At 43.6% G+C, this 22,981-nt stretch overlaps 1 protein-coding gene across 3 annotated transcripts in view; it reads left to right on the top strand.

Moving 5' to 3' along the window:
* Positions 1 to 22,981, top strand: part of RTTN (rotatin) — a 324,013-nt gene that overhangs the window by 147,990 nt on the left and 153,042 nt on the right. For all 3 annotated transcript variants that reach the window (XM_075314609.1, XM_075314608.1, XM_075314610.1), the window contains exons 27-29: positions 5,260 to 5,404; positions 12,044 to 12,198; positions 22,258 to 22,477. In XM_075314609.1, coding sequence (XP_075170724.1) covers positions 5,260 to 5,404; positions 12,044 to 12,198; positions 22,258 to 22,477 — 520 coding nt within the window. The remainder of the gene's footprint in view (positions 1 to 5,259; positions 5,405 to 12,043; positions 12,199 to 22,257; positions 22,478 to 22,981) is intronic.

Here is a 22,981-nt window from a genome sequence, read left to right as displayed (position 1 = left end):
GTTCTGCCACTGGCCTGGAGAGGGGAGTGGAGGGGGACACCCCCTGCAGTCTAGGAGCAGGTGGGGCAGTCGCAGGATTCATCTTACCCCCTCTGCAGGTGCTGCTGGCGGCCACTCTCTTGGACTCAGGGGCTCGATTGTTGGTGTAGTCATCCGCCAGGGCAGCTGTAGCAGAGGACCCCTTTGGCTTCTGGTCTCGGATGAACTGGCGGAGATCCTCAGGGGAGTTCCATAAGAGTTGTTCTGTGATGAACAAATCCAGGATCTCCGGTCCAGTGGTCGGCAGCTCTTTCAAGGGCCCGCCGGTGGTCAGCCCAAGTGTCCTTTGGTCCCTTCTGCAGGCTCTGGAACTTCTTGCGGTAGGACTCCAAAGTAAGGTTATACTGTTGGATCAGGGCTCGCTTGATGGTGTCATAGCCCTGAACCGCCTCAGTAGGTAAGTCCCCAAGGATATCCAGGGCCTTCCCTTAAACGGGGGGTCAGGTACTTGGCCCACTGGTCCTTATCTAGATGGTGCTGCAGGCAAGTCTGTTGAAAGGCCATCAGAAAAGAGTCCAAGTCTCCATCCTTCTCCAGCACTGGGAAGTCCTCAACACGGACCTTTGGAAGCTTGGTGTCTCGATAGTCACGGGTGGATGATGAGGGCTGGAGCTGAATGTCCATTTTTTGGTCGTTGCTCTCCTGCTGTGAAGCACACATCGCTGTGGTAACCAAGGTACACATCGAGTAACCAAGCAAAGCGCTTTGTTTGGTTACCCGATATTTACCTTGGTTATCAGCATCTGCAGCTTCTAGAAGCCGGCTCCCTGCTCCCTGCACACGTAGTCAAGGTACACATTGGGTAACTATAAGCAAAACGCTTTGCTTAGTATCCCGATGTGTACTATGGTTACAAAGCACAGTGTCGTTACACGGGTCGCTGGTGGCTGATCTCTGATCGCTGTGGAGATCTGCCTGATAGACAGCTCACCAGCGACCATGTAGCGACGCTCCAGCGATCCCTGCTAGGTCAGATCGCTGGTGGGATCGCTGGAGCGTCGCTAAGTGTGACGGTACCTTAAGCGATGAACGCTGAGCGATCTATACTACATCGCTCAGTGCACAGAGGCTGCCATTGGTCTCGACGGTGTGAGTCCTGTTTACCCAGGATGATGCACCACTGAGGAAGGGGATCTTATGCTGCACAAAAGAGAATTTCACTCTATTACAGGTGATCTGCAGCCTGTTTACACTATTACTGTGAAACGTGCATTATTAACAACGTTTCTTCACAATTATCCTGCAATATACTGTACATGCCTCTTTTACATGTACAGTTACATTTTTTATGTATTCTTTCTTTTCAACATTTTTTCCACACCTGCCTAAAACTTTTGCATAGTGCTGTGTGTGTATATACAGTATATATAAAATATAGACTCAGACAGCAATCAATAGGGATTGATAATCTATTACTGGTTTTCAGCACAGAGCTGCAAAAAAAAAATGAAAATAACAAACCAGATGGGGAAGATTCAGCAGAAATAAGCAATTATGGAATCCTTAGAAGTATAGATTATATTTATGTTGCTTATATAGACACTGACATCACAATGCATAAACTGTATTGGATTGGCTATTGTAGAAGATGGTAAGTTTCCTCTTTTTAAATATATACGGCAGAAGCTGAAACCCCCACTGGTTATCACTGCACTGAACGGTCACATTTCTTCTCCTGCTGTAAGACTTTATGGTGCATATTCTATTAAATAGGCAGTCACTATAGGGATTGTACCACTTGTAATACAGTTAATGCAAATAGTTGGGGAAGCCCCCCTGTAACACCATTTGCATGTATAGGGCATTATCCGGTTGGTAAAAGCCCTTTTAGGGATTTAATTCTTTAAAAGTGAGTTATATATATATTTCAGCAACCATCTGATTATCCAGAACATTCAATGATGTCAGATTAATGGAATTTTACTGTATCTTGCATAGTTGTTGAACAATTAATGCTTTGCTATTGCTGTGATGTCAATTTTTATCGTGTGTGAATGTGGAGCTCTCCCAATGTATATGCCCAATGTGCGTATATTACGGGAGCCTTGGGCTGCTTTCACATTGCGCTATTACATATGTTTAGTGGTGTCATCGGAGCTTCTGTCCCACCCCCTCCCACCTCCCCGCAAAACGGGTTCCGGATGCATGCGCCAATAGGGACACTGACTATAATGGAGCGGATGGAGTCACTATGTGCTCTTTCGTGCACCATTTTCGGGTGAATCATATATATAGCACTGGCTTTAGGTTATGTACGAAAATCATGGCAATTGGTGCGCTTTAAGGATGGACTAGAGATGTGTGAGGGTATTGGCAGGGAGGCCACAGAGGAGGATGTTGCAGTAATCGAGGCGGGAGATTATGAGGGCATGCACTAGCATTTTCATAGATTATTGAGGAAAGGTTGGATTCTGGAAATATTTTTGAGTTGAAGACGACAGGAAGTGGTGAGGGATTTGATGTGTGGTGTGAAGGACAAGGCAGAGTTGAAGGTCACTCCAAGGCAGCGAACTTTGGTTACTGGGCAGAGTGTGATGTTATTTATTGTAATAGATAGATCAGGTAGGGAATGTCGGTGAGATAGTGGAAAGATGATTAGTTCAGTTTTGGCCACATTGAGCTTTAGGAAGCGAGCGAATTGGAAGGAAGATATGGCCGTCAGACACTGGGATTCTAGACAGCAGAGATGTGACATCTGGACCAGAGAGGTAGATCTGCGTGTCATCATTGTATAGGTGGTACTGGAAGTCGTGGGACTTTGAGTCAAATGTATCGAGAAGAGTAAGGGTCTCAGGACTGAGCCTTGAGGGACTCCAACAGGGAGAGGGCGGGATGAAGAGATTGAGTGGGAGACACTAAAAGTGCGGTTGGAAAGGTATGAAGAGATCCAAGATAGGGCAAGGTCTCTGACACCAAGGGAAGAGAGGATCTGTAATAGGAGGGAGTGATCGATCATGTCAATGGCTGAGGACAGGTCTAGAAGAAGGAGTATGGAGAAGTGACTGTTAGCTTTGGCAGTAAGTAAGTCATTTGCAATTTTGGTCAGGGCAATTTCAGTAGAGTGATGTGGACGGAAGCCGGATTGTAGATTGTCAAAGAGAGAGTTAGATGAGAGGTGAGAGAAAGTTCAGTATGGACATACTGTTCAAGGAGTTTTGAAGCTAACGGGAGCAGCGATATGGTGCGATAGCTGGTAGTAGAGGTCGGCTTGAGGGAAGGTTTCTTTATTATGGGTCTGATTGTTGAGTGTTTGAAAGCAGAAGGGAAGGTACCAGAAGTTAGAGAGGTTGGAAAGATGGATTAAGGCTGGGATAAGTGTAGTGGTGAGGTTATGGAGGAGGTGAGATGGGGTCCAGTGCGCAGGTGGTGAGGTGCGCTTTCGAGAGAAGATGTGCAAGCTCTCCTTCAGTGATGGCAGGGAGAAAGTTTATGGAGAAGGGGCAGTGGTCTGTGAAGGGGTTGAGGTGATTGAGCAGAGAAGACTTCCCTTGTTTGGTCTATACTATCTTTGAAATATGTGGCACAGTCTTCTGCGGAAATGAGGGAGGTTGGAGGTGGCAGTGGTGGGCGAAGGAGGGTGTTAAAACTATTGAATAATTGTTTGGGGTTATAGGATAAAGAAGATATGAGGGTTCTAAAGTAATCCTGTTAAGCAGAGGTGAGGGCCAAACAAAATGTGTGGATTGCATTTTTGAATGTGGTAAAATCTTCCTGGGAGTGCGTTTTCTTCCACCACTGCTCAGCAGCCCTAGACACTTGCCGAAGTTTTTTAGTGAGACTGTGTTGTGCCAGGGTTGTCTATTGATTCATCTCACTCTGCCAAACTCAAAAGGTCAGTAGATGGTGGTCAGATAAGGGGAGAGGGGAGATTGTGAGGTCAGATAGAGAACAGAGACAGGTGAAGATAAGGTCTAGTGTGTGTCCATCTTTGTGGGTGGCAGAGGTGGACCACTGAGTTGGACCAGAGGATGAAGTGAAGGACAGGAGTTTGGAGTCACCCGTGATGATGGTGGGAATGTCAGCAGAGAGAAAGTGCAGAAGCCAGGCAGAGAACTGGTTGATGAAGGCAGTTTGCCAGGCCCAGGGGTCGGTATATGATGGTAATTTGGAGGCTGGAGGGAGAATAGATGCAGACAGAGAGTACTTCAAAAGAAGAGAGGGTAGAGGTGGGATTGGGTTAAATCTGGGTTAGAAAGAAGGAGACCCACTCCTCCACCCTGTCTATTGCCAGGGCGAGGAGTGTGGGTGAAGTGCAGGCGCCATAGCTCAGCGCTGCAGGGGAGGCAGTGTCAGAGGGTGTCAGCCATGTTTCTGTGAGGCCCAGGAAGGATAGATTGCTAGAGGTAAAGAGGTTGTGCATGACGTGCAGTTTATTACAGACAGAACGGGCATTCTAGAGTAAGGGAGCAATGGAGTGGGTGAGAGGGGAATGTATTTTATTTTGGAGAGGTTGAGGTAGTTTCTAGTAGGTGGGGGGTGATGAGGGGGTGATAAAATGGTGGGTACCATCTGTGGAGGTCCAGGATTGGGAGATGTCACCAGCAGTGAGAAGTAGAGAAAGGGAGAGCAGGTGTGAGAAGGAGAGTGGACGGCATGGTCTGCGTGATATTAGGAGAGATCGGTAGAAATCGAGATACAGGGGAGGATAGACCTCAGTGATGTGGCAGTTATTGTAACAATGAACCATACCTGTGGATGAAACAGATGGATTGTCAGATGAAGAGAGGTGGCAGCATTCAGGGGGATATAATATGGATTACATTTCTGGTATATTTCTGACAGCCCACTTAACAAAGTCACACCAGACCAAATATCATTATCTGAAGAGTTGACAGGTTCTCTTTAAGGCCTGTTTATATAATGAGCACCAAGTGATGATGCCAAAAGTCAATTATTGCTCATTTAATGGCCATATTGTAAAGGGAAGGAATGATCGTTTTCTACATGTTCGGTCCCCATACTGCTAGCGTATTGTCAGCAGTAAGTTCCCTGTTTACCAGGGGGGATAGATGTGCAGACAATTAGTGTTTAGACCGTGTGTATAGAAGACCTGATACCCACATGAATGAGGTTGTGATTATATAAATATTCAGTGTTACACACACAAACCTAAACATTATTCTTCAGCAGTAAGTACATAAATGCAGACTTTACTTTGTCGTCAAAGTTTCCTTTGCCCCGAGCAGAAGAAAGTTATTGTTTGTTCTTTTTCCTCTGTAGGTTTTTGCTGGTTCAGCCGGCATGTGCAGAAGATGAAAAGCTCCTGGCAGATGTGATAAGTTTCCTAAACAAGATCCTGAGAGAACAGAGGAGAAGCTCCGACTCGCTGGATCTCCAATGGATACTAGAGATGCTACTTAAACAAGTAAGAACGGTACCGTAGAGGATTGCAATTGCCACTTCTGACAGATGATACAGCATTAACATCCATGGCCAATAAAGATAATTTAGCTGTAAAGACTATACATTTATTTTGTTCACCTGCCAGTGCAATTCTGATGGGAGCAGTGAATCTGTCTCATACAAAGCTCCGGGTCTCAATAAAAAGCAAATACTGCGGCAGGAGTGACATTGTATGATAATCAGAAAACATTATTATTTGGTTGCCGGCTCATTGAGCCATTCATCCTGAGAATACTTACTGGTGTGGTTCTGCCGTGCGTTTATGGAGTAATGCAGGACTGGGAAATTGGACCTTTGGCATGGCTGTTACATTGCCACTCTTTCATCTAAATATTACTGTCTCGTTGTCTAAAGGCTAAAGTCAGGTTAGTAATGCGTTTTATGACCACTTAGCGTTGCAGTCACAATCTATTTCTCCTGTGAAGTGAGTCGAATGGCATTTCATTGAGTATTGCGTTCACGTTAGCTTGCGCACACTGCAGTAAGATAGGAGTATACTGCATGAGATATTTGCAGGAACATTTCCATCTCTGTGCTCCCCTAAGGGCTGTATCCTATTAAAACCTGTTGGTGAAAGCTTCTTGTATATTATTGCATTGCTGGCACTTGTAATGTTAATTCTTTTGCCAAGGGTATTTACCGTATTTTTCGCTTTATAAGACGCACCGGATTATAAGACGCACCCCCAAATTTGGTGAAGGAATAGAGAATTTTTTTAATAAATGGGGTCCGTCTTATAATGCCAGTGTCCGTCTAACAAATCATATAGAGTATATGTCCCTCATAGCCCCCCATCCTAAAATTAGCCTTTTTAATCTGGATATGGCCACCTTATATTGAATATAGCCCCCCGTGGCTGGCACACACGGCCCCCTGTGGCTGGCACACACAGCCCCCTGTGGCTGGCACACACTGGCCCCCTGTGGATGGCACACACTGGCCCCCTGTGGATGGCACACACTGGCCCCCTGTGGATGGCACACACGGCCCCATGCTGCTGCTTTTAGTAAAATAAACTCTTTCCTTACCTTCTGCAGCACTGTCCTGTCTCGAGTCTCCCTCCTCGGGGTTGAGCTCCTCCTGTCTCCTGCACTTCCTACTTCCTGGTTCTAGTGCCAGTCATGTGATCAGGACAGCAGAGAGAGATATCTCTGCATGCAAGATCACAGCAGCAGGAGGGAGACTGGGCAGACACGCTGGAGGAGGTGAGTAAAGAGTTTATTATTTTACTATGGGCAGCAGCACGGGAGGCTATAGCTAACACAGGGGGAGGGGGAATGTGCGATCAAAGGTAAGCACAGGCAGATATAATATGCGCAGCTCCCCCAGCCCATCGCCGTGGTGCAGTTTCAGCACCATAGTGATGGACAGTGGCTGTGCATATTATATGAGCGGGTGCAGGAGATCAAACGCTTCCGCCCGCAGCTTCACAAGCCTCTACCAGCCCCCCCAGCACCGCTCCAGAGCGGCCCACACCTCCCCTGGACCCTGCAGTATATAATCCGTATATTCGGTTTATAAGACGCACCCCCTACTTTCCACCAAAATTTGGGGGAACAAAAGTGCGTCCTATAAAGCGAAAAATACTGTACATTATTTAAAGAGGTTGTCCGCTACTTTTATATTGTTGTGGCCTATCCTTAGGCGGGCTTTGCACACTACGACATCGCAGCCCGATGCTGCGATGCCGAGTGCGATAGTGCCCGCCCCCGTCGCAGCAGCGATATGTGGTGATAGCTGGCGTAGCGAAAGTTATCGCTACGCCAGCTTCACACACACACTCACCTGCCGTGCGACGTCCCTGTGGCCGGCGACCCGCCTCCTTGTTAAGGGGGCGGGTCGTGCGGCGTCACTGCGACGTCACACGGCAGGCAGCCAATCAGAGCGGAGGGGCGGAGATGAGCAGGATGTAAACATCCTGCCCACCTCCTTCCTTCCGCATATCCTACGGAAGCCGCAGTGAGGCCGGTAGGAGACGTTCCTCGCTCCTGCGACTTCACACACAGCGATGTGTGATGCCGCAGGAGCGAGGAACAACATCGGACCGTCGCGTCAGCGTAATCATGGATTACGCCGACGCTGCACCGATGATACGATTACGACGCTTTTGCGCTCGTTAATTGTATCATCCAGCCTTTACACACTGCGATGTCGCATGCGATGCCGGAAGTGCGTCATTTTCAATTTGACCCCACCGACATCGCACCTGCGATGTCGCAGTGTGCAAAGTGCCCCTTAGGATAGGTCATCAATGTCTGATCAGCTGGGATCCAACACCCAGCACCTCCGCTGTTAAGCTGTTCTTGGTGTTGGCGGCGGTAGCAGGTGGCCAGAAATGCTCAGTTCCAGAGCTGCTCTGTCTTCTGATAGTGGCCGGGTACTGCATATCCGCCTCCTATTGATGTAAAAGCGCAGGATCCAGCTGTATCCACTATCCGTTAACAGGGCAGCTCACGGAAGTAAGCAATTCCAGCCTACTGCTGCCACCAGCTCTGAAAACAACTAATCAGCAGGGGGATAGCGGGATGTCGAACCCCGTCCAATCAGATATTCATGACCTATCCAAAGGATATGCCACCAATATAAAAGTAGTGGACAACACCTTTAAGTTTAAAAAGGTCCTATCACTGGCTCAAAAGTTGCCAGTTTTTGCTCTTTTTATCTCCACTTTCCCAACCTCTCCCTCCTTTTTAATGCCGCCATATATTCCTGAGATATAGACCTTTTTAATTATTGCCATTTCTTATGGTCTGGGGCGTAGCGCACAGGATTCTTTGGGGGCATATGTTTAGGCTACTCTGCATGATTACCCTGTGAGTCACACGGCTTTGGTAAAGACCAAAAAAATTAGCACTAAATTAAAGGTCCCTGATCTTTGAAAACTTACGGAGGATTTAATAAGAAATAAAATGTAATACCAGCAACAGGAACACACCAGCACATGCACCAGGTTATCGAAAGCTATAGTCAGCATGGGAAGCCAGATTCCTTCATCTTAAAAAGGCGAGGAGTGCTTGTGATTGGTCTCCCACCACAGGTGATCCAGAAGGTAATCAACAAGCTAACAGAAATTAACTCCTGCTAGTCCATCACTAATGAGCACACATCTGGCGATGTCTGAGTCGGCCTGTGCAACTCGAAAGCAAAGTGTGGAGTGTTAGAGTCTAAGGCTGGAGTCACACTTGCGAGTGACTCGCGTGTCACTCGCATCACATCACCCGGCATGGCTGCACACTCTCCTACCAGGAGCGGGTCAGCAGAATGTATTTCTATGCAGCTGAGATGCTCCTGTCCTATAGCGGCAGGCTGTGCTGGATGATGTGGTGCGAGACTCGTGCAAGTCACTTGCAAGTGTGACTCCAGCCTAATACTCAGGAGAAGCAGGAATAAAATAGAAAAAATCTGGTCTCTTTAAAGAGATATCTAAAACATGCAGAAAAAGCCCCACACCACTTGTTACCTTCCAGCAGCACAATGACCCTAAACATACTGCCAGAGCTACAAGGGATGGTCTAGATGAAAGCATATTCGTGTTTGAATGACCCAGTTAAAATCCAGTCCTAATTCTTATTGAGAATCTGTTCCCAGACGCCTCCATCCAATCTCACTGAGCCAGAGGTAGTTTGCAAAGAAGAATTGGTAAAAATGTCAAGTTTTACATGGGCAAAGATGTACCGAAAAACTTAGCAGTAATTGTGCTGTAAGCTGGTGCTAAAAAGAACAGACTCAGGGGGGCTGAATGCAAATGCATGTCACAGTTTTCAGTTTTATATTATTTTTTTAAAAATATGTATAGAACCATGCATCATTTCCTTTACACTTCACAAATACTTGGTAATTTGTGTTGATATATCAATAAAATCCCTATAAAAACCTTTTGAAGGGGTATTCCCAACTCCAATATCCTATCCCAATATGTAGTAGGTGTAGTAATACTAATATGTACAAATATCTCCAATTAGAAATGTAGCATAGTTCTCCTGATTAGCTATGACCCTTACCTCATGTGCAGGGCATTACAGTAGCCTAGGTATTCATGGTTACGACCTCTCATTAGTGACAGTTATTTAGTTGCTAGTGGCTGTAACCATGAATACCTAATCTGCAATGCCCTGCACATGAGGGAAGAGACATGGGTATATGAGAATTTCTAATTGGAGGCATTTGCTAATATTATTACACCTACTACATATTGCAATTGGAGATGGGAATACCACTTTAAGTTTGTAGGTGGAACATAAAAAAAATGTGGGCACTGTATGACTATTTGTAAAAGCTACATATCAATTCAAAAAAGCAAGTTAATATATTAGCATGTCTACCTGTACAGACTTTATTTTTGCAGTGCAGCTGTGCAGAGGTCCTTGTGCAGAGAGACTGTGGGGCGGAGCTGTGAATATCACATATGAATCAGATGAGGTTTCATGAAATCTCATCCAGATCAATGCCTCCACTATTGTTGCAGATTTTGCTGGGTTTTTCTAGTTTTGTGTTGCAATGGGAGTAACCTGTAGTGAACGTCCCCTGCATTACTGCACAAGAATGAGCATGCTGGGGAATGTAAACCTGCACAATGCTGTGATACCCGTACATCTCATCCTCTTGTGCAGTGTATTCCCTCTGATACCTGTACATATTGTACATCTCATCCTCTTGTGCAGTGTATTCCCTCTGATACCTGTATATATTGTACATCTCATCCTCTTGTGCAGTGCATTCCCTCTGATACCTGTATATATTGTACATCTCATCCTCTTGTGCAGTGTATTCCCTCTGATACCTGTATATATTGTATATCTCATCCTCTTGTGCAGTGTATTCCCTCTGATACCTGTACATATTGTACATCTCATCCTCTTGTGCAGTGTATTCCCTCTGATACCTGTACATATTGTACATCTCATCCTCTTGTGCAGTGTATTCCCTCTGATACCTGTATATATTGTACATCTCATCCTCTTGTGCAGTGTATTCCCTCTGATACCTGTATATATTGTATATCTCATCCTCTTGTGCAGTGTATTCCCTCTGATACCTGTACATATTGTACATCTCATCCTCTTGTGCAGTGTATTCGCTCGGATACCTGTATATATTGTACATCTCATCCTCTTGTGCAGTGTATTCGCTCGGATACCTGTATATATATTGTACATCTCATCCTCTTGTGCAGTGTATTCGCTCGGATACCTGTATATATTGTACATCTCATCCTCTTGTGCAGTGTATTCGCTCGGATACCTGTATATATTGTACATCTCATCCTCTTGTGCAGTGTATTCCCTCTGATACCTGTATATATTGTACATCTCATCCTCTTGTGCAGTGTATTCCCTCTGATACCTGTATATATTGTACATCTCATCCTCTTGTGCAGTGTATTCCCTCTGATACCTGTATATATTGTACATCTCATCCTCTTGTGCAGTGTATTCCCTCTGATACCTGTATATATTGTACATCTCATCCTCTTGTGCAGTGTATTCCCTCTGATACCTGTATATATTGTACATCTCATCCTCTTGTGCAGTGTATTCCCTCTGATACCTGTATATATTGTACATCTCATCCTCTTGTGCAGTGCGTTCGTTCCAGGCCTCGGAGCTTTTGTAACATTTGGGGGTATAGTTTGTTTGTTTGTTTGGGGGTTAGTTGTATAGTTTCATACTTCTGCTTTGGTCACTTTCAGGTGACTTTAAGTATAAGCGGTCTTGTGTGTACGTGAGGAATATCTCTATTTTTGGCCATTACGGGACTATGTTCTGCATTTTACATCCCTCTGTAGGGTCTAGTCACAAGAACCCTCAGCAGTTTGTTTTTGTGTGTGCTTTTTCTTTGTCGCTCACTTCTTCTTTTCCCGCTCCATAGACTTCTATAGGCAGCATTCTTTTGTTTTATCCCATTTGAGCCTTCACTAAAGACAGTAGTGCAGTTTTTGACAGTAAATGACATGAAGTAGATGACAAATGGGGGATGAGACCTTTTGTATCCATAAGATTTATTATAAAGTTTGTTTTCTGGCAACGTTTGACTGACAAAAGACAGATGAAGTGTCCAATGTGCGCCCGTGAGTGGGAGGCTACTTTCACATCTCAGTCCATTAGAAGATAGCAGCAATATAATTAGCAATGGAGAATTTGAGTCTGGGTTTTCTTACCTGACTCTTGTCCTTCAGTGTATTTTTAGGTATAATGAAGCGATGGAGAAGGCTCGATCTAATTAATGATGTATCGCTCGCTAGCTAATGATGAATACTTTCAGCCCTTCGGAGCTCTGCAGCTGCAGCATTTTTCAGAACTTGGCTGCTGAACTGATATTTTGCTTTATGTAAAGTCATTTGTTTAACGGTATTGATGTTATTGCATTGTTACAAAAATGTGAAGAATATAGACATATGTGTTTCTCTTTTCCAGCTAATCGCACATTTGGTAATTTGTGAAAACGGGTTGCAAATGTCACCTTGTAATTCATCGTTCTCTGCTATTAACTTTATTTGCTGCTTTTAAGACTAAAGCTGTCAATCACCATATTCCTTCCTGACGTGATTCTTGGGCGAGTGTATCACCAAGACACACGGTTAATTTTAATGTTTCTTTTTTAGAGTCCAAGTCCACTACTCGATCTAATCGTGCAGAAAGAGCAACCGGCCAAAAAGGACTTGGCCGACGCACAAGCAGCTGTGCGGCAGCATCTGCAGAAAGAGCTGATGGGCTTTTTTAACACGCTAATGCTCTGTTTAACTTCAGTTACTGATCGGTAAGTGCCAGCTTGCATTTTAAATCCAGATTTTGAGTACGCCGGATTAGTCACACAGGGTTTTAAGGACATTTGACTTTTGTGTTGATTTATGAACCATTAAGATTGGAACGTTCTCGTTGCTTACTTGTTTGTTTTTCGCCAAGCAGTAAATTAAGAGCTGTCCCTTTTTATGTGTAAGTTTAGTGAACCTTGCATCGTCGTCTTTTAATCCTTATATACCAATTATGAAGAGTGAAAATATAATGATGCTCATTAGTCCAAGTAAACGCTTTTTTTTTCTGTCTGATCCTGGCTTCTTATATGAAAGCCCATTGCTGTTTATAGTAGTATGAAGCCCTGAGCAGGGCAGATCAAAGTATTGTAGTGCGCCTGCGCCGGACCGGCTAGTGTGTATGATGTAGGACGTATCGTGCACACAGGCTTCAGAAGGAGGTCGAAGATGGCCGAAAGAAGAGGCGCCGGCACCGGAGACGCTCATCGGACTAGAATCCACTGCAGCGCAGACCATTAGGTGAGTATTATAAAGTGTTTTTTATGTTTTACACAGCGGTCTGGACTCTTATATACAACATGTTAGAATGCTGTATATAAGAGCCCACTGGTGGTGGCCGCAGCTTATACGCCGAAAAACTGGTGACAGGTTCCCTTTAAGTGGTGTTTTCCTATCCTTTTTTCCTGTTTATTTTTTTTTTTTTATGAAAAAAAACTAACAAGTTTTCTGAGCTTCACTAGGTAATATTTAATCACTATCTATTAATGCCCTGCTTTTTCTTTTGGTATTTTTTTTTCACTTGTGTTTTTCTTATGGTGATTTTTAAAAAGAAAAAAAAAAAGGTTTTGCCTCAAAAATACTGTGGTAGTACACCAGTTGAAGCAGAAAAAAAAAATATGCTAACTTGTGAATGCAGCCTTAAGGGGGCTTTACGCGCAACAACATTGCTAACGAGATGTCGTTGGGGTCACGGAATTCGTGACGCACATCTGGCCTTGTTAGCAACATCGTTGCGTGTGACATGTACGAGCGACTGCTAACGATAAAAAATACTCACCTTATCGTTGATCGTTGACACGTCGTTCAACTTTCAAATATTGTTGATGGTGCAGGGCGCAGGTTGTTTGTTGCTCCTGAGGCAGCACATATTGCTACGTGTGACACCCCAGGAAGGACGAACAACATCGTACCTGCGTCCTCCGGCAACGAGGTGGGCAGGACTTTCATTTGGCTGCTCTCCGCCCCTCCGCTTCTATTGGACGCCTGCCGTGTGACGTCGCTGTGACGACGCACAAACCGCCCCCTTAGAAAAGAGGCAGTTCGCCGGCCACAGCGACGTCGTTAGGCAGGTAAATCCGTGTGACGGGGACTAACGATATTGTGCGCCATGGGCAGCGATTTGCCCGTGACGCACAAACGACGGGGACGGGTGCTTTCACGAGCGACATCGCTAGTGATGTCGCTGTGTGTAAAGCCTCCTTTAGTGTTAAAATGATAATGAATGATTGGCGGCAGATCCGCCACCTTGTGTTTGGAGTGTATAATAATGTACAGATCCATCTAATGAGCGGAATATGGCTCTGTTCACTGCAGCTAAAAGGAATAGTTTTCTGCCCTTCTTACATTAAGTAGGGACAGAGAACTGGCTGTGTAGAGAGTGCTTGTGTGACCAGCATTCGGCTCATTAGATGGACTTGCACGTTGCTATACGTTTTGAACGCTATATGGCGCCATACGATGTAAATAAATATCACTTTACACTGGATTTTTTTTTTTTAACATGTAAATAATGTGTTAATTTTTTTTTATTAACAATACAGCAGATATCACATTTAATAATGTGACAATTCCTTTAAAAAATACTTCTATATACTACACACAAAAGAATACAGCAGCATTCTGTAACCGATAAGATATTTGTAAGCTTTGAATGAAATTTAAACTGTATTACTGCTACATAGAATATAGTTATAAAATGATGGTGCTTAGCGCACATATTGGCCAATCTATGTGAGCCAACCAGGCATGACAAGGTGACCATTCTTTGGAAGGACCCCTATACCTAATATTTAACAAACATGTCTCTCTGGCTAAAAGCTGACACCTTGTTGTTGCTGATTTTATTTAGTGCTCGATCCTACTTGCCCTTTTGATTACTAGCGTTTTAATTTGATAAATATTATAGAAAGGTCGCCTTGTCGTGGTTGGCGGGCTCTCATGCATTGATGTGTTGCTGTATTCTTTTGCTTGAACATCAGGCAATCCTATCATCCTGTACTTGTTCACATTTGCTTTATTCACGTTTATATGATAAGGGTTAGATTTCATTTTATCAGCAAGTAAAGGTGTGGATTCTGCAATATTGTCACTAAGCTAATTATTCTATTATCCAGTGTTCTTCACATGCCTCCATTGGAAGGTTTCACTCTGTTGTTTTTCCATTATGGCAGATTGATGTGCTATGCTGTATAATTCCCTTTTTCTGTGCCGTGCATTGTTCACAATTCAGCACACATTGCTAGCTTTTTTTTATAAGAAGAAAAAAGGCAAAAGTTTATTAGGAAAGAGGAGCTAATTGTTGGTTATTACACTGTGAAATAATTAATCCTCTTAACTTTAATAGTTGAATGCCCGCTGCTAAGGAGTCTGAGACATATCTGTTTCTGCAGCACAGTATTGGCGAACCGCAAATCTAATGATAAAATGGCCTCACTCGGATGCCGGCTGTTCTCGTTTTCACTTCATTTTTAATAGGATTTTTCATGCTTGATATGTTTTCTAATGGTAATTAACCTTTAATGAATGCTGTATCAAAAATTAAGTCCTATCTATCCACACAGAACCTAAAAGGTTCATTACCGTTTCCTTTTCTTTGCCTTCACTGAGGAGTCTACATATGTATATTTGTCTCCATTGATGTCAGCTGAACCCGGTGGTGATGTGCTGTTGCTATCTTTTGACTGCACATCCTAGTGATCCTCCAATAAACACAGGACTTAACATTTTATGTACATTAATTATAAGAAAAACCCCAAACTAAAGATGTTTACTTATCAAATTATGTTATAGCACAAGGGTGGTCACAGACAGCAGAGGGCCCCTGTTCAGGAACAAAAAAAGTGGCATTATTATATATATATAATTTATATATATATATATATATATATATATATGATTTATTTATTTTAAGCTGTGTAAATTGGTCTGCGGTGCGTGTTTGAAAACTGCAACATGTCAATTTCTCTTGCGGTGATGCTAGTATGTGCGAATTTTTCTAATAACATTAGACATAGAAAATCGGCAGGTGAAAAACGCACATGCTGTTAACGCATTTCCACTGAGTAATTGTACTAAAGCTCATGTTATCCACACATGACTGTATCCATAAAGCTTCTAAAAGCCAGACACCAGGAAGGAGCAAACACAAAGCAGCTTTATTTAAGGCTACATTCACAGATCTGTCTTTTTGCATCAGTCACAATCAGTTGTGTGACTGATGCAACGGATGCGTTGCAGATAGTGGCACAACTGATGTGACCGATGCTGCAAAAAAAGGATCATTTTTGTTTTTTTTTCTTTACTGTGTGAAAGAGTATCAGCTGATCGTTAACAAAAGCCGGCCCATCAGCTGATCGTTCACAAAAGCCGGCCCATCAGTTCACCAAAGCCGGCCCATCAGTTCACCAAAGCCGGCCCATCAGTTCACCAAAGCCGGCCCATCAGTTCACCAAAGCCGGCCCATCAGTTCACCAAAGCCGGCCCATCAGTTCACCAAAGCCGGCCCATCAGTTCACCAAAGCCGGCCCATCAGTTCACCAAAGCCGGCCCATCAGTTCACCAAAGCCGGCCCATCAGTTCACCAAAGCCGGCCCATCAGTTCACCAAAGCCGGCCCATCAGTTCACCAAAGCCGGCCCATCAGTTCACCAAAGCCGGCCCATCAAGCTGATCATTCACAAAAGCCGCACAACGGCCCATCAGCTGATCATTCCGCCCGCTGGAACTGGAATTGAATTTACAGTCGATCATGGTTTTCTACTGTGGGCATGCTCCCAGTAAAAAAACGATCCGCCGCACACAAACGTTGCATTGTGCGCTGCTCCCGTCCGTCGGTCAGTCACTCCATGACGGATCCGTAGCGGGATAGATGCAACGCAATGCCATCAGTCGCAATCCGTTGGTAATAAAAGTCTATGGGGAAATAACAGATTCCTGCAAAATATATTGCAGGATACCGTATTTCCTCAAGGCGACGGATTGCAACTGATGCAAAAAGACGAAAGTGTGAATGTAGCCTAAAACATGACTCCAAAAAGTGACAAAAAATGCAGAGAAAAAATCCAATGAAAAAAAATAAAACAAAAAAAAAGTAGCCAAATTAATTGAATAGGTAGGGAAGATCTGCAACATCAAAAACTCACCAAATGCTCATAGGAACATAGGTTTAGCCTGGGGCCACATGAACGTATGACATCCGATGTAAGTGCATCGGATTTGATATGCTATTGACCCTCGACTTCCGCTCTACTGTGAGTATGAACCGAGTGACATGCGTCTGGGATCCGATTCTGCAATAGGAGCACAGCTGCGGAGGAGAGGGATTAATCTCTCCCTCTCCTCCATTGTCAGCTGACACGATTATCGCACTGCACTCCGGTGTCATCTAAGTGCAGTCCGATGTTTCACTTGCACTCGTAGACTTGTATGGGTGAGAGTGAACTGTCGCTCTCAGCATGCTGCAATTGTTTTCTTGATCCCATTAGGGCTGAGAAAAAACGATTTTTTTTTTTTTGCATTCCACTAGTCCGATTTTACTCAGTGTATCCTACGCCTTATAGTCCTCCACACATTCCCTCTCGTTGGAGCTTGTCCTGACTGAAACTCAAAGCAATGCATGCACTGACACAGCAGGAGTGCATACAGTGTCAGCAGTGTGTGCAGGTACATGCTCATCCCCCTCACCTATCCACAGCAGAAACTCTGCACACAGGATCACATAGTAGCGAGCGACTGATGCAGACAGAAGAGAGGAGTGAGAGCATGTCTGCACTGTGTGTGCCTTTGGCTCCTGCAGTGTCAGTGTGTGCAGGTGCATGCTTATCCCACTCGCCTATCTGCAGCAGAAACTCTCTGCACACAGCATCACACAGTAGTGAGTGACCAATGCAGACATATGGAAGAGGAATGAGACCTTGCCTAAACTGTGTGCTCGGCCCCTGCAGTGTCAGGGTATGTAGTGCTGAGGGTTTAATTGTTGCTGTACACCTCAGGGAGCGCTGTCAAACATAAGGAGGGTATGGAATAATACAAATGAGAGGGCCGACTGGTGCTTTGTTCTCTTCACCATGCCAAGGGTGCCCTGAGGACCTCTTTTACATATCTAATAAAAGGTTTTTCTGTAAAATCTACACTACAAGTATGTTTTATATAGAGGCTAAGTCCCTGTTATGAATATATAAGTAGTTTACTTAGCGTTTTGGTGGTGAAAGACTTGCTGTAAGGTTATTGAGGCTTGTTCTCATAAGGTCCCACCACAGTATATTAATTGGATTGAGGTCTGGACTTTGCCTGGGCCGTTGTGACACCTCGTTGCATTTCATTTTCTTCTGACTATATTAAATTAATGACTCCTAATACCTTTTATACACGTATACCGTAAATGGTTCGTTATGAAATACTAAGCGCTGTGAGGAGCTGGAAGAATTCTTCAAGTCAGCAAATAAATAATAAGACATAGCGGCAGTAGAGAAGCCGTGATCAACCCTTCATAAGCTTCAACCCATTATTCTGGAACTGTCATTCCGGAAGTGTCATTCTGTCTTCTTTCCATGGACTGGAAATATCTACGCCATTGATGTATGATACAACAAAGGAATATTCAAGTATAATACATGTCATCTCAGAAAATTAAAAGATTCTATACATCCGGTCTTATCCAAATGACAGCTTGTCACCGGCCAGTAATCAGAACTGCAGCGTTTCTGAAATCTTCAGCATATAACAAGCCTTCAAATATTGTCAAGAAAACAACAATGCAGAAATCACAAACCTGTACACAAAACCAGTTGTCATCTTACTGGTAAATTAATGGCCAAACCCCGATGTAAGGCCAACGCGAAGCCAATGCACTGAGAGGGAAACACAGCTGTTTAATGATGTACAGAGATCTGTATTCCAGACCATTCTCTGGCAGCAAACAAAGCAGCCGCCAAATTGTAATCTCTGTTATCAAGCATAAATTACATTGTGTCATATGCCAGTGTAGTCTGCACAAAGCCTCGCAGAGGGTAAAAGAATTATAGGTTTTAAAATAACCTTATCAATGACCTTACACCAGTGACATGTTTCCCGAGTGACAGTACAATATACAGCGAGCTCCCTGTACACAATCTGGAGAAGAAATTCTTTATGACTGCAACAGATGGGATGATCCTGTTGATCAAATGCCAGATTTAGAGTCCAATTTGGCAATAAGTGTAGATGGGAAAACGAAGGGAGAAAACTGAATGAAACCTGGCAGACTGACACCTGCGCCGAAGCAAATATTGTTACCAGCCTGATGGTTTTATCAGAGTATTATTTTATTCTTTAACTGAGCAAAATTATAAACACAACACTTGTTTTTGCTCTATTTTTTTCATGAGCTGAACTCGAAGGGCTAAGACGTTTTCTATGTACACAAAAGGCCTTTTTCTCTCAAATTGTTCGCAGATTTGTCTAAATCTGTGTTAGGCTAGTTTCACACATCCGTCTTTTCGCTTGATTGGCGGATCCGGCGCACTCCAGTACAATGTATAAAGTACAATGGCAGCGCTACAAGCTCCGGTCACATGCTGTCATGTGACCGGAGCATGTGACCCGGACGTTGCCGCGCTGCCATTGTACTGTATCACACTGTACTGGAGTGCGCCGGATCCGCCAATCAAGCGAAAAGACGGATGTGTGAAACTAGCCTTAGTGAGAATTTCTCCTCTACCAAGATTATCCGTCCACCTCACAGGTGTGGCATATCAAGATGCTGATTCGGCAGCATGGTTATTGCACAGGTGTGCCTATATTGCACAGGTGTGCCAATAAAAGGCCACTCTAAAATATACAGCTTTATCACACAGCACAATGCCACAGATGTCGTAAATTTTGATGGAACGTGCAATTGTCAGGCTGACTGCAGGAATCTAAACCAGAGATGTTGCCCATGAATTGAATAGACCTCAACCACCATCATCTTCACTTCCAAGATCGTCAGAGACCAGCCACCCGGGCAGCTCCTGCAACAATCTGTTTGCATAACCAAAGAATATCTGCACGAGCTGTCAGAAACAGTCTCAGAGAAGCTCATCTGGGCTTCATCGTCCTCATCTGGGTCTCTTCCTGACTGCAGTGGGTAAATGTTCAATTCAGTGGTGCCTGGCATGCTGGAGATGAATCCCGGTTTTCACTGCACAGGGCAGATGGCAGACTGTGTATGGCATCGTATGGGTTAGCGGTTTGCTGAAGTCAGCATTGTGAATTGAGTGGCCCATGGTGGCTGTGAGGTTATGATATGCGCAGACATATGTTATGGACAATGAACATGAGTGAAATTTATTCATGCCATTTTGAATGCAAAGAGATACCGTAACGAGATCCTGAAGCCCATTTTTGTGCCAATCATCCATGACCATCACCTCATGTTGCAGCATAATAATGCACAGCCAGTGTCTTCAAGTTCCTGCCAATACTAGGCAACCTCGGACATTGAAGAGGAGTGGACCAATATTCCACAGGCCACAATCAGCAATCTGATCAACTCCATGCAAAGGAGACTTGTTCCACTGCGTAAGGCAAATGGTGGTCACACCAAATACTGACTGGTTTTCAGACAACCCCCGCCCCTGCTTCAGAATCCTGCAATACTGAAAAACTGCACATTTTAGAGTAGTCTTTTATTGTGGCCATCCTAAGACACACCTTTGCATCAATATCAACAATCATGCTGTCTAATCAGTGTCTTGATATACCACACCTATGAGATGGATGGATTATGCTCACTAACAGACTTATCTGTACATATTAAAAGTCTTAGATCTTTGAGCTCAGCTCATAAAAAATAGGAGCAAAGACAAGTGTGGTTTATATTTGTATTCAGTGTATAAATACACTACTCACAAAAAATTAGGGATATTTGGCTTTTGTGTGAGATTTCTGGATGATACTAAAATGCACTCTAACCTTTTCAGATGAACTTAATGTGACCTCTAAACTTTTGGATGCACATGTCCACCTGTTCAATGTTTCAGTAATTTTAGCACAACTTGCTGTTCTCTAAGGCTACTTTCACACATCAGTTTTCTGCATTCAGGCACAATCCTTTTTTTTCCTGATCCAAAGGATCCGGAAAAAAATGTAAAACCGTATCCACCAGATCCGGTTTTTAACGGATCCGTTATGCCGGATGCGTAAAAAAACCGGATCCGTTAATTAATTTGGTGCATGCGCAGTTTACAAAAACGGATCCGGCAGCCGCATCCATTTTTTACCGCATTGCGCCGGATCTGGCGTCCATAGGCTTTCATTGTAAAACACGCCGGATCCGTCGCGATGCGGTTTTTTTGCCGGACAAAAAAACGTTGCAAGACACATTGCCTCCGGCCGCCGCTTTGATTAATTTTGCCGCATCCGGAAAAAACTGGATGCAACGCAAAGCCATCAGGTACAATCCGGTAACAATGCAAATCTATGGGGATAAAACGGATGCAGTACCGGATCCGTTTTACCCGTTTTGTTCCGGATTGTACCTGATGGAAAAAAACTGATGTGTGAAAGTAGCCTGACAAGGAGCTTCATGGCAAAATTTGCAACAGGTGTTTGATCCATTAATCACCAAATAAATGTGGGGGTTCAATTAGAATTGGTATTTCAACATCTTGCTGTTCACATTTTGACATGAGACCAAGACGACACCTAACAATTGATCAACAGTTCCTCGACATGAGGCTTCAAGTAGGATATTATCAGATGGAAGTGTCCACTGAGCTTAGACTTCCACACAGTATTTGAAGGACCTCTGCAGGAAGGTTCTCCAAACATCTTGGAGAACAAACCACAGATCTTCGTCAAATCCTGTCTCTTTATGTAATGTGAGATGTACTTGATGATTTTGAGATCATGTCTCTGATCATCCCTTCTAAGACTCCTTGATCTTTTTTATTCTTAAGATAGTTCTTATGACATTGACTATATATTTGGAAGTCATTGGTTCCAAATATTTTGCAGCAGTACAATCAGATGCCACTCTGGTGGTATTATATGGTGGATAATTCCTCCATCTTCTAAATTCTGTCAGTGTACCGCACTCAGATTTAATCATTGTGGTCTGATTTTTTTTTTTTTTTCCGCAGACCCATTCACTTGCATTGCCCAGTGTGATCTGTTTTATGGATGCAAATTGTTGATGCTACATTTTTTCCCTTTAGGCTTGATCCGAGGAAAAAATTGGATATGTCCTCGACCCCATAAAATAACATCTATCTGCTCAAGCCCTAAGGAGAGATCAAAGGGAGCTAATCTGATTATATTATACCTTTCACATCCAGAAGTGTTATTTACCTGCAGATATAATGGTAATCTGCAGGAAAACAATGTTGAAACACTTTATAGCAAGATTACTGTAGCAGTGGCTACAGCGAGAAAAAGAAGTCTTATTCTCCCTGCTGCTGCTTGCTTCCAACCATCGAGGCGGTGCAGATAGTGGATATGGTCACTACTAACTATATTGGGAGCATGGCTGTAATCACTCTCCAGCATCTGGCAGCCTGCTGTGCTGCGTGTGTGTGCAGAGCTGGTTGTCAATCAAAGTGCCGGTGAGTGATTGCAGTGCACTCGCTGTGTAATAAGTGGTTACTAATCACTACTTGCACCGCCCTCATGACTTCAGGCAGAATAAAACAGGATTTATAGAACAATTTATAGTTGCAGGTTGCTTGTAAAAGTCATTTCCGCACTTGGCAGGTTCACATTAACTATAAGTGGCAAAACAATTTCACTTTTATTTTATTATTTTTTTATTTTTTTTTGTATTCCCAGGAAGTGTTTGGTCCTTGCTGACTCTTTCCAGACTCAGCTTTCCATGCAGTTGATTCACTGTTTGAAAGTGTCGGACGCACCCCACTTTTATGGACTTCCATCATTGGCAAGAACTCTGAAAGGAATGGTACACGTGACGTCATTGCCTGGCTGGAGCTCACATTGCCCAACTGCTGAGCCAGTGACCATCTGTGTGAAAGCACTGACCAGTCTTCTAGAGGTACGCAGTAAACTTGAAATAAAAACTGTTTTTACTGAGTTTAATGAGTTGATAGGACTAAATATTAATATATGCTTTATATGACCAGTCGTTAATTGTACAATTAGGCTTTTTAATGAATTTTTCAAAGATTTAAGTAGGAAGTTATCAAGACTTTTATGTTTAATACACTGGTGTTGTAAAAAAGGCCAATGGATGAAGATGTGCCATAAACACACATTGCTTAGTAAGTTTTTCTCATCTATATATTTGAACACTAAAGCTTAAACTTAACAATTTACCCCAGAAATTATAGTGTAAAGCTAACGTAAAATTGTCAGGCTATAATTGGAATGCACAAAATAAGAAAAAAAAAATTGCAGAATTTTGGGCCTAACAGAAAAATGTGTGTTTTTTTTCTTTTACACCAGAAACGTGGTATTGATTCAATAATAAATTCGCCCTTCTGCATTTTATTCTAGGTGTGCATGAATGGGTATAACATATAGACAGAATTTCCATGCA

Source organism: Anomaloglossus baeobatrachus, chromosome 6, assembly GCF_048569485.1.
Source record: "Anomaloglossus baeobatrachus isolate aAnoBae1 chromosome 6, aAnoBae1.hap1, whole genome shotgun sequence".
Classification (NCBI taxonomy): Eukaryota; Metazoa; Chordata; class Amphibia; order Anura; family Aromobatidae; genus Anomaloglossus; species Anomaloglossus baeobatrachus.
Note: the sequence above shows the minus strand (reverse complement) of the source record. Positions and strands in the feature narration are given on the sequence as shown.